The sequence below is a fragment of the Eretmochelys imbricata genome, chromosome 2 (genome assembly GCF_965152235.1).
Source record: "Eretmochelys imbricata isolate rEreImb1 chromosome 2, rEreImb1.hap1, whole genome shotgun sequence".
Classification (NCBI taxonomy): Eukaryota; Metazoa; Chordata; order Testudines; family Cheloniidae; genus Eretmochelys; species Eretmochelys imbricata.
This window is the reverse complement of record NC_135573.1, coordinates 52,039,999-52,055,443: the sequence shown is the minus strand read 5'-3', so window position 1 is coordinate 52,055,443 and position 15,445 is coordinate 52,039,999. Positions and strand designations below refer to the sequence as shown.

Genomic DNA, 15,445 nt, shown 5'->3' with positions numbered 1-15,445 from the left:
AGTCAAGTTAGGGATAAATTTTGACAATGTTCTGAGTTGAGACTATTTTTCCATTGACATCTGACTACATTTAAGGCTGAGGACCCCAAAATTGTATTAAAATATTGAGGGGGTTTTAATTAAAAAAATCACAGTATAACTAAACAGTAAAAAACTAAAAGAACAAGAGGATTTATAGCAGCAATAAAGCAAAAGCATGAATTAATAAGCCTGTTTTGTTCCAAATATAAAACTTTTTTAGTTTTTCTTAATTACGTAAGTTAAACTGTTGATGCAATTTTTCTTTTAAAAGCTGTATAAACCTTGCTTCTATTTATAGCACTAGAGCTGGCAATTCTGAGGTAGAAAAACAAAAAAATGGTATAAATCAGCTGGATACTGATTAGTTGAGAAAGCTATTCAGCAATATTTTATAAAACGCACAACAGGGAAAAGAGGGAGTAGAAAGTGGTTTGTTTCCAGTTTTGTAATTTGAGTTTGCCCAAAGAGTGCATCTTCAGAAGTACACAATCTGATCCTGATACATAAAATGCTGATTTAAAACATAGCTTAATTTATGTTGGGTCTTGCCCTGGCATAACCCCCAGCACCTTTTCTCATGGCATGGCGCAGGACCGGCACCTCTTCTGTCAGTGGCATGCCATTATATTTTTAGTAAATCAAACAATTCTACACTTGCATGCAAGGTGTCCGGGAGGTCACTCTGTGCAGAGGACACCATTTTGTTCTAGCAACAGTATCATGATTATTGCTCGAGCATCAGCATTTCTTTCTTTACAAATTAAGCACTGATTTAAAGTATACTTGGAGTATCACATACAGTAGAAAAGAAAAACAGACCCGAAAGTGCATTATGAGACAGAAATTGTACTGAAGGGTTCTGATGACACAAAGCTTCTCTTCTGTGGATTTTAATTTCACCAGATCCACACAATACAATTAATCTCATAGGGCCAACCTGTGTCCTCAGCGAGGTTTTGTGGATGAAAGAAAGAAAGAGCAGAAATTGTCACAAAATATATAGTTTGCCTGTGCAAACTCTGCATTATAATAATGACAATCTGACTCTGCCACTTCATGATATTTTGTATTTCCGTAAGACTGGGTTCTTGCAAAAATAAAAACCAGAAACAAACTAATAAAGACGTGAGTTAAATTGCATTTACAGGCAATGTAATGGAATACAAAGCTTCCTATATGCATAACAAATATAAATATACATATTCATACCACATAACATGGCTGAACTTAAAACAAGATATAAAAACTTACATGGGTTTGTACTTAATTTAGTGTTAATTTATTATTAGTTTAATACATATTTAGTTTGTTTTAATATTAATTATATTTTATTTATTTAATGTATGTTTTCTCAAATTTCTTGCTCTACTAAAAATTTAATAAAATCTTCAAGACATTTTGACATTCTGCACTATATTTTTCCTTTAATAAATAGTTATGGAAAAGTAATACTCTAAATGTGCCTTTTTTGTAATCTTGACATTTACAATAATAAAAATGTATACTACAAAATGTAAAATCATATCTAAATACAGTAAAGGCTGTTTTATCTGGCATGTTGGGGGCATGGGGGTGCCGAAAAGTGAAAAAATACAGGTTAACTAAGAGGGAGGGAGTTTTGTGAGGGAGAGGGCTTGGGGCACGGGAAGGGATGCAGAGTGCCAGATCTGGGGGCTGCTCACCTCAAGTGGCTCCCCACAAGCGGCGACCTGTCCCAGCTACTCCTAAGCGGAGGCGTGGCAGAAGGCTCTGTGCACTGCCTGATCCTCTGCCTGCAGGTGCCACGCCCGCAGCTCCCACTGGCCACAGTTCCAGCCAATGGGAGCTGTGTTGCTAGTGCTTAGGGCGGGGGCAGCGCACAGAGCCACCTGCCATGCCTCCGCCTAGCAGCAGCCGGGACAAATCACCTCTTGCGGGGAGCCACCCGAGGTGAGTGGCCCCGGGATCCAGCACCCCACATTCCCTCACGTACCCCAAGTGCCCTCCCACACTCAAACTCCCTCCCAGAGCCTATGCTCCACAGCCCCTCCCAACCCCTCACTGGCCCCACGCCAACTGGACTATAAAACAGTTTCAATGAAGATCACAAATGGCAATTTATAGAGCTTTCCGGCTGGTGAAGTGCCAGATAAAACAGCTTTTACTGTAAATAAAATTATACGACTAAAAGTAAACTATCAGAAACACTCGAATGGCATTCTTCATCTTTAAAGTATTTTAGAAATGTTTACTAATTAGCCCACACAGCACCTCTGTTAGGTACATATGTATTGTTGTTCCGGTTTACAGGTGGGGAAACTGAGGCACAGAGGTTAAAATACAGTAAGTGATTTCTCAAGATGACAGAGCCTAGCACATTACGTGTGTGTAAGAGAGAAAATGTGACTATGGTTCTTTAATAGTTATTCAGTACTACAGTGCTGCAATTTATGCTGATACCTGTTGGCACTGGTTCATCACAAATAGAGTCCTACCAAATTCACAGTCATGAAAAACACATCATGAACCGTGAAATCTGGTCTACCCCCATGAAATCTGATCTTTTGTGTGCTTTTACCCTAGTCTATACAGATTTCATAAGGGAGACCAACATTTCTCAAATTGGGGGTCCTGACCCAAAAGGGATTTTCAGGGGGGTCGCAAGGTTATTGTAGTGGGGTCACGGTACTGTTACCCTTACTTCTGCACTGTTTTCAGAGCTGGGAGGCCAGAGAGCGATGGGTGTTGGCGGGCACCCAGCTCTCAAGGCTGTGCCCTGCCAGCAACTGCGCAGAAGTAAGGGTGGCAATGCTATACCAGGCCCTTACTTCTGCACCACTGCTGATGGCAGCTCTGCCTTCAGAGCTGGGCTCCTGGTCAGCAGCCGCCGCTCTTCAGCTGCCCAGCTCTCAAGACATCTCCACCACCAGCAGCAGCACAGAAGTAAGGGTAGCAGTACTGCAACCCCCCCCTACAATAATCTCGTGATCCCTCCACAACTCCTTTTTGGGTCAGGACCCCTATAATTACAACACCATGAACTTTCAGATTTAAATAGCTAAAATCATTAAATTTACTTTTTAAAAAAACCTATGACTGTGAAATTGACCAAAATGGACTGTGAATTTTGTAGGGCCCTAATTACAAAGGGACCACCACATTTTTCTTAGAAAGGGATGTGAGGAAACAAGGGGTAATAATGAGAACATAATCCCTAGTTGAAACAGCATACTGATATCACCTATTCACCTGCCCGTTCTGCAGGTGCACTGGCACACCAAGTTAAAGAAGTCTCCTCTCAACTAGTGAGAGTAAGCAATATCTACATGCAACACTCTCTTCCACTTCTTCATTTTTAAGAGCAGGTTAGACAAACACCTGTCAGGGATGGTCTAGATAATACTTAGTCCTGCCATCAGTGCCGAGGACTGGATTAGATGACCTCTCAAGTCTTACGATTCTATCCCACTGAAGTGTTCTGCAGCAACAAATCAGTGGAAAAGGTAGCTGGAGAGAGATTTGTAAAAGAGCACTAATGACAGATACAAGACTTGTATGCAGTGTTGTTGTAGCTGTGTCAGTCCCAGGATATTAGAGAGACCATGTGGGTGAGGTAACATGTTTTATTGGACCAACATCTGTTGGTGAGAGAGACAAGGGCTATGTCTACACTACACAGCTTTTAGTGACATGGCTGTCGCTACAGCCATGCCACTAAAAGTCGCGCAGCGTAGCCGCTGTTTGTAGGCTCTCCTGTCAACAAAATACTTCCACCCCCAACAACTGGCATTTGCTTTGTCAGCAGGAGAGCACTCCAGCCAACAAAGCGCTGTTCACACTGGCTCTTGTTGCCGGCAAAACTTTTGTCTTTGGGCAGGGGGAGGAAGGGGAGGTTAACACCTCTGAAAGACAAAAGTTTTGTTGTTCAATTGCCAATGTAGACATAGCAAAACTTCTGAGCTCTTCCTCAGGTCTGGGAAAGGTAGTCAGAATGTCACAGCTAAATACAAGGTCAAACAGCACATATTTTAACTACTTCTGGTAAAACAAGGGACCGTTCAAAGTGAAAGTGGCCCATTAAAACCCCTGTAGTCATAAGACAAAACAGGGAGATCAGTGGGTTACAGATTGTTGTAATAAACCATAAATCCAGTGTCTTTATTAAGATAATAATTTTTAGTATCTAGCAAAGTTAGGGGAAAAAAGTTAGCAAAGCACTTTGGTAGCCACTAAAAATCATGGTCTTAATAAAGACACTGGATTTATGGCTTATTACAACAATCTGTAATGCACTAACCTCCCTTTTTTGTCCTACAACTATAGGGGTGTTAACAGGCCACTTCACATTGAATGGTTCATTAGAATATGTGCTAGCTGCTTATGGTAAACAATCTGTTTGACCTTGTATTTAGCTGTGACACTCTACCTTTCCCAGAACTGAGGAAGAGCTTGGTCCAGTAAAAGATATTACCTCAGTAGGGTTGCCAATTTAGGTTGGACGTATTCCTGGAGGTTCATCACATGACATAAACTTTAGAGACTAATCTCTAATTCCTGGGGACTCCAGGACAATCCTGGAGGGCTGGAAACCCTATATTTCACCCACCTTGTGTCTCAGATACAAGAGTGGAAGTGAGAGGATGAGAAATCCAGACAAGGCTGTGGGAGAGAAAGAGATAATGAGAAGTTTGCAAAGATCCAGAAGAACTAATTCAAGGAACTGGAAGTAACAAGGACACAAAATCACATTTCCCAAGATAAGATTAAAAATGAAACCAAAGGCAGGCCTCTTCTCTTGGGAACAGAATTCTGCTCACTTCCTCATAGACCTGTTTTACACGTAAAGCTGGGGATGACATAGCTACCACACTCAGAGGCATAAAAAACGTCATACCCGGAGCACTATGCCAACCTAACTCCTGGTGTAGATGTAGCAAGGTCAATGGATGAATGCTTCCATCAGCCTAGCTACCATCACTCAGGGAAGTGGAGTTCCTACTGCAATGGAAAAACCCTTTCCATGGTGTAGTACAGACGTGGCCTTAGCTATGCTGGTTCTGGGGTAAAATGGAGTAAAATGTTTGTCTTCTTTTTTTAAATCACTCAAGTAAGCAGATCTTGGAGTAAGGGGGGGTCCCATTTTCAGACACTTTTCAGCAAAAATGCACATTAAGGTTGGCCAAGCTCAGCATCTCCATTATCCTCTCCTCCCTCCTGGAACTGACCAGAGCAGCAGTCATCCTCCATTAAATCTGATGCAGTCCTTCCCCTCCTTCCCTGTAAGTGGCACTGTGCAGGGGAAAGGGTCAGTGTTGCCCTCCTTTCTTACTATCCCTTCCTTGCCTTGTACAGCAGCCTTAAAGGAAGACAGACTCTGGAAACTAGGAGAGAAAACTGGGGGCAACAGAGATGAGGAACAGAAGAGAGAACCTGAGGCAGGATGGAGGGAGATGAGAGAGAAAACAGAGTACCTGGGATGGGAAGAGGAAACGGAGGGCATAGGGCAATATGCTGGTAAGGTAAAGGAACAAATGGACCTGGAGGAAAAACAAACAAAACCAAAGAACTGAAGAGGAGACAGCCAGTAGCAAAGCAAACAAATTAAGGGAGAGACACAGTGAGAGTGTTCAGCTGAAGTAAAAATCGGGGAGAAAGAATGAATTTCAAACGAAAAAAATATGTCGTGGGGGAAAAAAAAAAGGTTGATTTAAATCAATGGGGTTTGACTAAAGGGCTGACTGCTTACAGAAAAAAAAACAGATTGGGGAGCTGGTGCTAGCCCCTGTCTTGTATTCTTTGGGCCTGGTTTTAATAAACACCAACCTAAAAGAGCGGCTGAAGGTCAGTGTACACATATGCCTGCAAGTGAACCAGGTGCACACTCCAGTGGATATTTCAGACACACTTGAACACATGCTCTCATGTTGTGCTTGCACTTGCACTATGTGTGTAGTCAGGTGTATGTACAAGATGTCCAATATGGAGATCATTACATAAAGCTATTAAATCTGTAAAATTAGCTCAGCTAATATGTTTAAAACCAGAGACGTTGCCCATTATATTCTCAAAAAAATATAGTAAATTAGCAGCCATTTGGCAGGTAAAGTGCATTAAAAGGATCTTGAACAAAACGGAACCACCATTGCAAGCGTATAAGAAATGGTTATGCATCCGTACAGAAAACGAATATGCATATCATACTGAAAAATAAAAAAAGCTTTTCACTAACTCCATTTGCACAATACATTAACCACCCAAGTGCTGTTATAAATATACAAGAGTATAATATTCTCAAAGAAAATGCTAGCAGCTCATCAGAAAGCATGCATCCCTTTAAACAAATCTAATTGATCTAACACAATACTCCTGCCTTGTATGTTACTGTAAAAAATATTTACTACTATCAAGTGGATTATTATGACTAGGAGGATTTGTTATTAATCTTGCATTAGTGCCTACAGTGTGTTAGCCACTTTTAAAACATAGAGGAATATGTGGTACCTGCCTTAAATAAATATATCCTTTTATAGACTGCTTCTGTAAAAGAGAAGGACATTAAAATAATAAATATTCTACCTACCTATGTATCTCAAGTCACTTTGATATATGGATGTTCAGATTATTTTAGATGCCTGATTCATATGTCCCTCATCACTACAGCATTTGAGTATCTAATAATCCTTAATGCATGTTTAATGCATGTAAAACATCTTGTAACAATTGTAATTAGAAAATCCTTGAAAGGTGACCTTTCATCTATATAGACCCTTCATCAAATATAGACCACTGGTCAAATTTTACTCTATTCTCAGTGAAGGCAATAAGGTTGCAAGGTCATTTATTAGTGTGGAGTTTGGTCATACAGTTATAAATAAAATCTATGTAAAAATCTCAGATACAACATTATGATAAATATGCAAAATTGTCACCTTTCCCACCTCCAGTTTGTAATAAAGTGAATCTTGCACAGAATACACCATAGTTGCTATTACATAATGAAACTCATTAACTTCTAAAAGTTGGTTAAAAAGAAAAGATCATTGTTTGCAATTTTGGTATCGTATAGAGAGTAACATCTTCTGTCTGAATACTAATCTTATCTTTCCTGACTACCTGATATAACATGAGAGACTACTGTCTAATCTAGGATGTAACTGTTTTTTTTTCCATTTGAAAATGTTTTACAAAAATTCACTATAGACATGAACATACTAAACGTACCCATATACATGGTAATGTTTTCTTCATAGAGGCAAAAGTTAAAACCCACACCCATTGTTTTTTTTCTTACATGAGAAGCACAGATGTCTGGCACTCCAACAGTGATTTTTTGAACAATGGTTAATGCAAACCGCAAGGAAGCTACTTTTATTGAACACTGCCAGCTGTTTAGCAGTATTATGAAATTACACATCATTTTTTTGAAGAATTAAAGTTTGAGAACAAGACATGGATTCACTCTGATGGCTGATAGATAAAGCAGCAATGACTATTGATTGCAGCTCTTCAAGAGCCACTGCCCAATGTTCTTTGCTGATTAAGAGACATTTCTCCTCTGTGCACATTAGAAGAATTAATTGGAATATGCTTGGTAATGAGATCACAGTCCTGCTGGCAACTTTGTATAATCAAACAGTGAAAACAATTCAGCCTCTTGTCTTGACTCATGGTAGGATAAGGTGCTAACCACTTTTACAGATGGAGACAAGTGGATGTGGGCCATAGTAAACCATCTTCAGTGCTCAACAGGAAGATTTTTGGAAGAATGGTAAACCTATTACATAAATACAATATCATCTTCTAAGTCTGCTTCCAAAGCCTTATACAAAGAAATATCTCAAACTGTATGTTGAACACATCGGAGACTTCATCATTATGATGTTTAACTTGATCATATTTATTTTATTTTGCCATTTTTACATTTTTCTCACTGGGATAATTTCATGATAAGTCATTTTTGTGAGGGTTAGAACAGTACAGCCAGCCTACAAATGTTACTCCTGGGGGAATCCTGCGCTTCTCTATACACGCAGAATTCATGTGCCCTGCAGACTTTTTTTCGCTGCAGAAAATACATTCTGCTGGGGAGGTGCTGCAGTTACTTTTTTGCCCACCAGGGGCTGCTTTGACACCAAAATAGAAGCAGCCAGCTCACCACTCACTGGCTGCAGCAGTCAGCAGCCAACAGGGAGAGAGCAGAGGCTGCGTTCCTCACAGAGCCCTGTTTGTGGGGCCAGATGAAGAAGCATGGGATATGAGGGACGGGAAGGGAGAAGGGGACAGACAGCACAGGGCACACGGGTCTGTTGGGGGGGTGTCACCTAAACAGGGGTTCAGAAGGCCTACTGGGAGGGACAGACTGAAGCCAGGGCTGAATGAGAGTTGGAGTGCAGGGGCATAGGGGAAAGGGGCAGATGTGCCCGACCGATTGGGAGAGGGTAAGGGCCAGTCAGGGTCTGCATGGGGGAGGCTCCCCAACTCACTAACAATCCCTCCCCTGCAAGAAAAAACATTCTCTACTTCTCCCACCCACCCGCCGAACCCCAACAACCCTCCAGGTTCACTCCCATGTGCCTTCCCAGAAATTACTTCCCTCTCCCTTAGCTCCTCCATTACCCCTGACTCCACCAACCCTTTGCACTGATTCTTAGGGGTGCAGGAAATATGTTTCTGTATTGTAGTTTTAATGAATTATTACTCAAAGTTCTGTATTAATATGCCTAGTAAGGCATCTATTAGTCAAAAAATATTTCCTGAATCTTTTTCGTTGTCTATATTGTTACTTGTTGACAGGTATTTTTAAATAAATTACCAAAATAATTGAAATTGGTATAATTGTGTTATTTTGACAAATAACATATGCAGAATTTTGCAGAATTTTAAAATATTGCGCACAGAATTAAAAAAAAAATTGGCACAGAATTTCCCCAGGAGTACAGTGTAAAACACAGGAACAAAACCAGGGGGATAAATTCAGAATAATGTGAGGTTTTAAAAATGTTATACTAATACTCAGACTCCCTTATACACTGGTGCAAGTTGCAACCTCCTGAGCCACATGAAGGTTTAATAAAAGCAAGTTCAATAGTAGGCTGATTAAAGATAATGCTGAGGAAAAGATTACCCTACATGAATGAACCCCTAATTTCTTCCTGGTCCAACTGGAAAAACTTGTACGTATTAGGCCCAAACTCTCCAAAACAATTATGTAACAAACACATATACAGAAGCAGAAGCAGACTGACTAAAATTGAAGTAAACACAAAGGCACTTACATGTAAGAAAAAGCTACACTTCAGGAAGGGATATTCAGCTGGCAGCTGACTGACAGTTCCCTCAAATTCTTTCTAACCCTGTTGTTGAACTAGAAAGATGTTAATACTGCATTTCCCCTCTCCCTCAAATTGCACACAAAAAGCCCTCCATATCACTTATGTCAAATTTATACAAACATTTAAAACAGAAAGAAATATCCAGCTCAAATCATTGTATGTTAGTATGGCAACATAAGTTATATGAGAAATGTAATAATCTTAAAAAGGAAATTCTCATGTTGATGTAAGCCCCACATTTACTTTTTGCAAAAATGAAATCTAAGGGCCTGTCTACATTTACTGGGGGATTGACACGCGGTGATCGATGCATCAGCAGTTGATTTAGAGAGTCTAGTGAAGACCCGCTAAATTGACCACAGATCGCTCTCCCGTCGACATCATGTAGTGTGGACCCCATGGTAAGTAGATCTAAGCTACGTCGACTTGAGTTACGCTATTCACGTAACTCAAATTGCGTAATTTAGATCGACTTTTCCCTGTCATGTAGACAAGGCCTCAGATCAACAATAAAGCGTCTATGATTTTCTCTTATTTTAATCCCATTTGCAATCCAAACATTGCAGCATCATGATAATGCACTGAGACCCAGAAAGCGTCCAATCGGAGTCAAATGCAAAAAGTAAACAATCACCATTAATGCTGAAATGTAAGTAAGATTTCTAAATTCTTTCACATGTAATAATCTAAAGGATCTTCAAAAACACACAAATATATTTTAATCTATCTATCTACTATTCCTTTAAACTCAGAGTTACACTGATAGCTGGTCAAGAATTGTGGCTAGAGCAACTCACCTGGGATGTGGGAGACCCACGTTCAAGTCCTGCCTGATCTTAAGCAGGGACTTGAACTTGGGTCTCCCATATCCCTGGTGAGTGCCCTAGCCACATGACTACAGGCTATTCTGGAATCTGTTTGCCTCTCAAAATTTTTCATGAAAAAATAAGAGAAAAGTCCCTGTTCCACACTATAATAAAACAAATTTCAAAATCTCAATTGTTTTTTTACAAAACGGAATTCCTGTATTCTGGCCAGCCTAGTTACATTTTTACAAAACCAAAGTGCTCTGTATTGCCATCTAGTGGAACTAAAGCATAACTCAGAACTAAGCTTCCAAACAGCTGTTGGATTGGATTTAAACTTTTCTACATTTCTAAAGTTTCATAATCCAAACAAAATAATCAAGTTGCAAATCCAAAGGCAGATGCTCATCTGTCAAGCGACATTTATAAATGACTGCATTTGCAGAATGATTCTTAGTCATTACACTTACACATCTCACTAAGACCTTCATTCTTATTTACTGAAAGAACTTCTGTGTCTTACCTACACCTTTATAACGGAGATGTTATGGGAAAAACAATATGTGGTTGGGTTTGGTTTGGTTTTTTGAAAAGGAAGGGATATTAGCTCACTTGAGTACTCTGCTAATTCTGAAGAAGCCTATGTTAAAGAGCTACTTTTAAGATATTTGCATGCTGTGTTAAGGATTCTGTACTATTATCAGTGTGGCTCTGAAGCTCTGATCCCTTGTACTCCCCCCTTTGTTTGCAGAGCTATTATAAAGTTCCATTTTAATTGTTGACGTTGGGACCAGAAACAAAACACAAAGTTCCTCAGTTATATCCCCTTAAATAATCTCCACTACATTATTAAAACAAAAAATAAATAAGTTGTACTTCTGTAGTGGTCTGTATCCTTATCTTCAGTCCTCACACACAGTTGCAGAAGTTTGTGTGTTTTCTTCTAAACTGTAAGCAGATCTTAAATAAACAAGATAATGCTTTCTATAAACAAAATTACTGCAATCCTTGCCTAGTTTCTTATTGCATCATTCAAACAAACAAGCCATTTAGTTTGCAACAACTTGCATACAGTAGATTCACTAAAATTTACTGATGTGGAGAACACAAGACCAAACAGAGCCAGACAAGGGACTACTGGACAGAGAGTGCTGCTCTGAGAAATTACCCCCTTCCCCTATTTCCCCAAATGCAGCAAAGATTCCCAGAGGAGAGAGCTGATGGAGACCATGTGAATCCTGGGCACCTCACTGTAGGAGAGTCCAGAGGAGAGCAACATAAACAATAAAAAGTTCACAAAACCTGGCCTATAAGGAAAAGTTAAAAATGGGCATTGTTAGTCTTGAGAAAAGAAGACTGAGGGAGGACCTGATAGCAGTCTTCAAATATGTTAAGGGCTGTTACAAGAGGACATTCTTCAATTGTTCTCCATGTCCACTGAAGATAGGACATGATGTAATGGGCTTAATCTACAGCAAGGGAGATTTAGGTTAGATATTAGGAAAACCTTTCTAACTATAAAGGCAGTTAAGTTCTGAAATAAGCTTCCAAGTCAGGTTGTAGAATCCCATCATTGGAGATGTTTAAGAACAGGTTGGATAACCCCCTGTCAGGTATGGCCTATGTTTACTTGGTCCTGCCTCTTGAGGTCCCTTCCAGCCCTATATTTCTATGATTGAACAAAAGGCCCATACGCTCTGTGCCTCAGTTTCCTTAAATGGAGATACTAATACTGCCTTACTCACAGCAGTGTATTGAGATAAGTCCAGTCATGTTTGGATGGCACTCAGATAATATGGTGATGAGTATCATGAAAACACTGAAATACACTAAGGGCTTGTCTACATTACCCGCAGGATCGATGGGCAGTGATCGATCCAGCGGGGGTCGATTTATCGTGTCTAGTCTAGATGCAATAAATCAACTTCTGAGCGCTCTCCCGTTGACTCCAGTACTCCACCAGAGTGAGAGGCTCAGGCAGAGTTGTCTGGGGAGCATCAGCTGTCGACTCACCAAAGTGAAGACCCCGCGGTGAGTAGATCTAAGTACGTCGACTTCAGCTACATTATTCACGTAGCTGAAGTTGTGTAACTTAGATCAATCCTCCCGCCCCTCATGTAGACTAGGCCTTATGGTTGTCAAATTTTAAACATTCACTTGTTTATTAGAGATGGAACTGAAACAGAATCCCAGCTCTGAACATCTGTGAACTTCACAGGTTTCCACAGTTGGCTTCTATCTCTAGGGCAGAGCAAAACCAGTGGTACCACCCCCTTCAGACGTTGAGGAAGCTCTGATCTAGTCTTGAACTTTGCAGCTCAATCGCATCATCCTTTTTCCACTCCCAGTACCACAATATACTTCAAAGGCAGAACTTGTAATAAATGAACTTGGACAACTAGACATATTGGAAAGCATTCCACTGACTATTACACACAAATGAATTTACTATGCAGACATTTTACAAGGCCTTTGCTGAAACCTTAATGCCAAAATTAAAAAAGAAAAAACATACAAGAACACTACAGGTTAACCTGGACCCCAGGACATTCACTACAACAAAACCATAGTGGTTTTAGCCATTACAGAGAAAAGAATCAGGAGAAGTTTGAACCATCACAGAAACTTTACAAACGCGTGTATGTGTGCGTGATGTTTTCTAGCATTCTAATTTTCAGAATTTTCTAGAGAAAGCATTCTCTTGCTCTCATCCTTAAACAGTGTATTGACCTCACAAAGTTCCAGAAGATTCCAAACCATCGATTCCTCCATTTTTACAGACACACAGCATGAAATTCCCTCTCTAGCTGTTACTTAAACTCCAGAAAACATACAAATAAACATAGCGTCATCTCCTTCTCACCTGGGCATTTGTCAAGTTGGAGGACAGTTATTTATCCCCAAATCCTCATCTTGAGCAGTTTAACCAACTATGTTTGTGTGCATTACAGTAGTTCCACAGTGGGCAGAAGTGTAACAAAATGTACAAAGTAAAAGTACATGCAACTGTCTACACCACAAAGAAATTTTTTTAGTTGAATTATCCACACCACATCCCAATTCCTGGGAACACACAGATTTTTCTTTCCTTTGTTACCTTCTCCTTCCCCTTCAGGTTTATTTCCCTCCATTCATTCATTTATTTTCTCTCCCCTCTTCAATAGGCCTCATGATGACTCCGCCCTCGGGGTGTAATAAAGAGTAAGACCCCACATGCTCCCTTGAGTATCCTTTCCATGTTGCAGGTGCAGGTACGGTGTGAGATAGCAACAGGGGTGCTGGAACAAGGGGACAGAGGACCATGGCCCTCTTACTTTTTACAGGCCGTAAAGGCAAGCAACATGTGGGGAAGGGGCGGAGAGGAGAGAATGGAGGGCAGAATCTTGGGGGGGAAGAGGCAGCACAGGAAGGAGGCCTCAGGGGGAAGGGGCAGCTGGGGGGGCAGGGCCACAATTTGAGCACCAGTGGCTCCCCCACACACTTTTAGGAACCTTCAGCCACTCCTGGAGAGCGAGCATGCAGGCAGATGGGATAGGTGCGGGAAGACCCTTGGCTTTGCCTCAGTCATCAATCTCTTACTTGTCAGGGGCACAGATCCTTCCCCAGGTTTCTTCTAGGTTGCCTCAGGTATGCACTACACCATACTGGGCCTGGATGTAAAATGACAACCTCACACTGTATTTATGTCCATTTCTCTGTTAATACGATTCCATCTCCATTTTGCTCTCCCCCACCTCCCTTTATTGTCACTCAATATTTGTTTCTCTTTTTTAAAGAATCTTTTCCAGAGCACACTACTAGCAGTGCAGCAAAGTGGATTGAAATTCACTATACCCTGCACAACCATTCAGAGAGGGAGCAGAAGCAACACATGCTGGTAAGGTTCAAATGCTTTCAGTTTCCGTTTTTTGTTATTGGTATGTTTAGTTCTCCAGCAGACACTTCAGAAGAACGGTTTAATGCTTTAGTATGACCTGCTGGAGAATGACAATTAGCCTCACTATGCCAACAGTACCAGTAATCAAACTTTCCTCCCCTCTTCCATTAAAAGACAAAACAAAACATGCTTTTAAAAGTCTGTCCTTACCTTGCTGGAGGCACATCAATATTTGAAGAAACAACCTTACGTTTCTGTTCAAGAAGACAGACAGAACGAGTGTTTTCTTTTTCGTGCTCATGAATTCTGTTTGTTTTTTTGGTGTCCGCAGTTTTTAAATCTTCCTCCCTCATGGCCAACAGGAGAAACTGTTGGTCTGGTAATTTTTGACTGATGTCACTTTTTAGGTCATCCTGTTGAAATGTAGTGAAGGTCGTTTCACGCCTAATGCTGCCTGCCTGCAAAATTAAAAGCAATTATTATTACATTTTCCTTTATTTATCTTAAAAGGGGAAGAAATTCAACACCCTTAAGGCAGCCATTTCAATTTAGCATCACTAAGTAGGCCACTACCTCTTTGCCCTTCATAGACTCTAAAATTGCTGTCATTTTTCTTCAAAAATTTACTAGTGACAAAGGCAGTCCAGACAATATCATCATTGTTTTGGGAAGCAATTCCTGACTGCATTATAAGGTAAGCAGCTTCAGATAACTCATAATTCTTAACCTAAGAATAAATCAAATAAATAAATATTATGTATTTACACACACACACACACACACAGAGTGTTTTTATTTGGAAAATAACAGGAGAATTCACAATTTATATAGATATCTTTCTAAAATGAAACCAAGAAATCTAACCAGTATTAAAAAACTTCTGACAGCAGCTAACTGGGAAAAAATAGGATTTCTCCATGAACAGGTGCTATGATTCAAAATGGATAGCCCTCCAAAACTTTATATATTTACTACAATTATTGCACAGCATAACTGTAAATATTATCATTTGGAAGGAATGTGAAGTGTGTTTTTATATCTCCAGGTGTATATATTATTGAACACAACTGGGAGGCTCCCAAGAAGCAATTTAATAATTTGTGTTTTACTTGAAAATAAAGATAACATATTTAAATCTGTCTCTCTCCCCCTTCCCCATAGAAGAGCCTGCTTCTTGGTTGCAAGAGCATGAATTACTGGCCAGGTCCTGTTTGACCATTAAGCGGAAACTGGCCATTCCAAAGAGGCTGTTTCATAGCAGCTATGATAATTTGCCACCACCTGCGTCTTCTACAGGGAGATTCAGACCCTCGCGCTGCAAAGGTGCAAACACACAGGAGGGCTGTTAAGAGACCAGCCTTTATTTCCCAACCCCAGTCACACAACATGGGTCAGGGTTACAAAAAAGCTGTGACCTTTAAATACATGAT

The 15,445-nt window shown here is 40.3% G+C and overlaps 1 protein-coding gene across 1 annotated transcript in view; it reads right to left on the bottom strand.

Moving 5' to 3' along the window:
* ZNF704 (zinc finger protein 704) overlaps nucleotides 1–15,445 on the bottom strand; it is a 140,597-nt gene that overhangs the window by 77,393 nt on the left and 47,759 nt on the right. Inside the window, exon 2 of the mRNA XM_077808949.1 lies at nucleotides 14,226–14,473. Coding sequence (XP_077665075.1) covers nucleotides 14,226–14,473 — 248 coding nt within the window. The remainder of the gene's footprint in view (nucleotides 1–14,225; nucleotides 14,474–15,445) is intronic.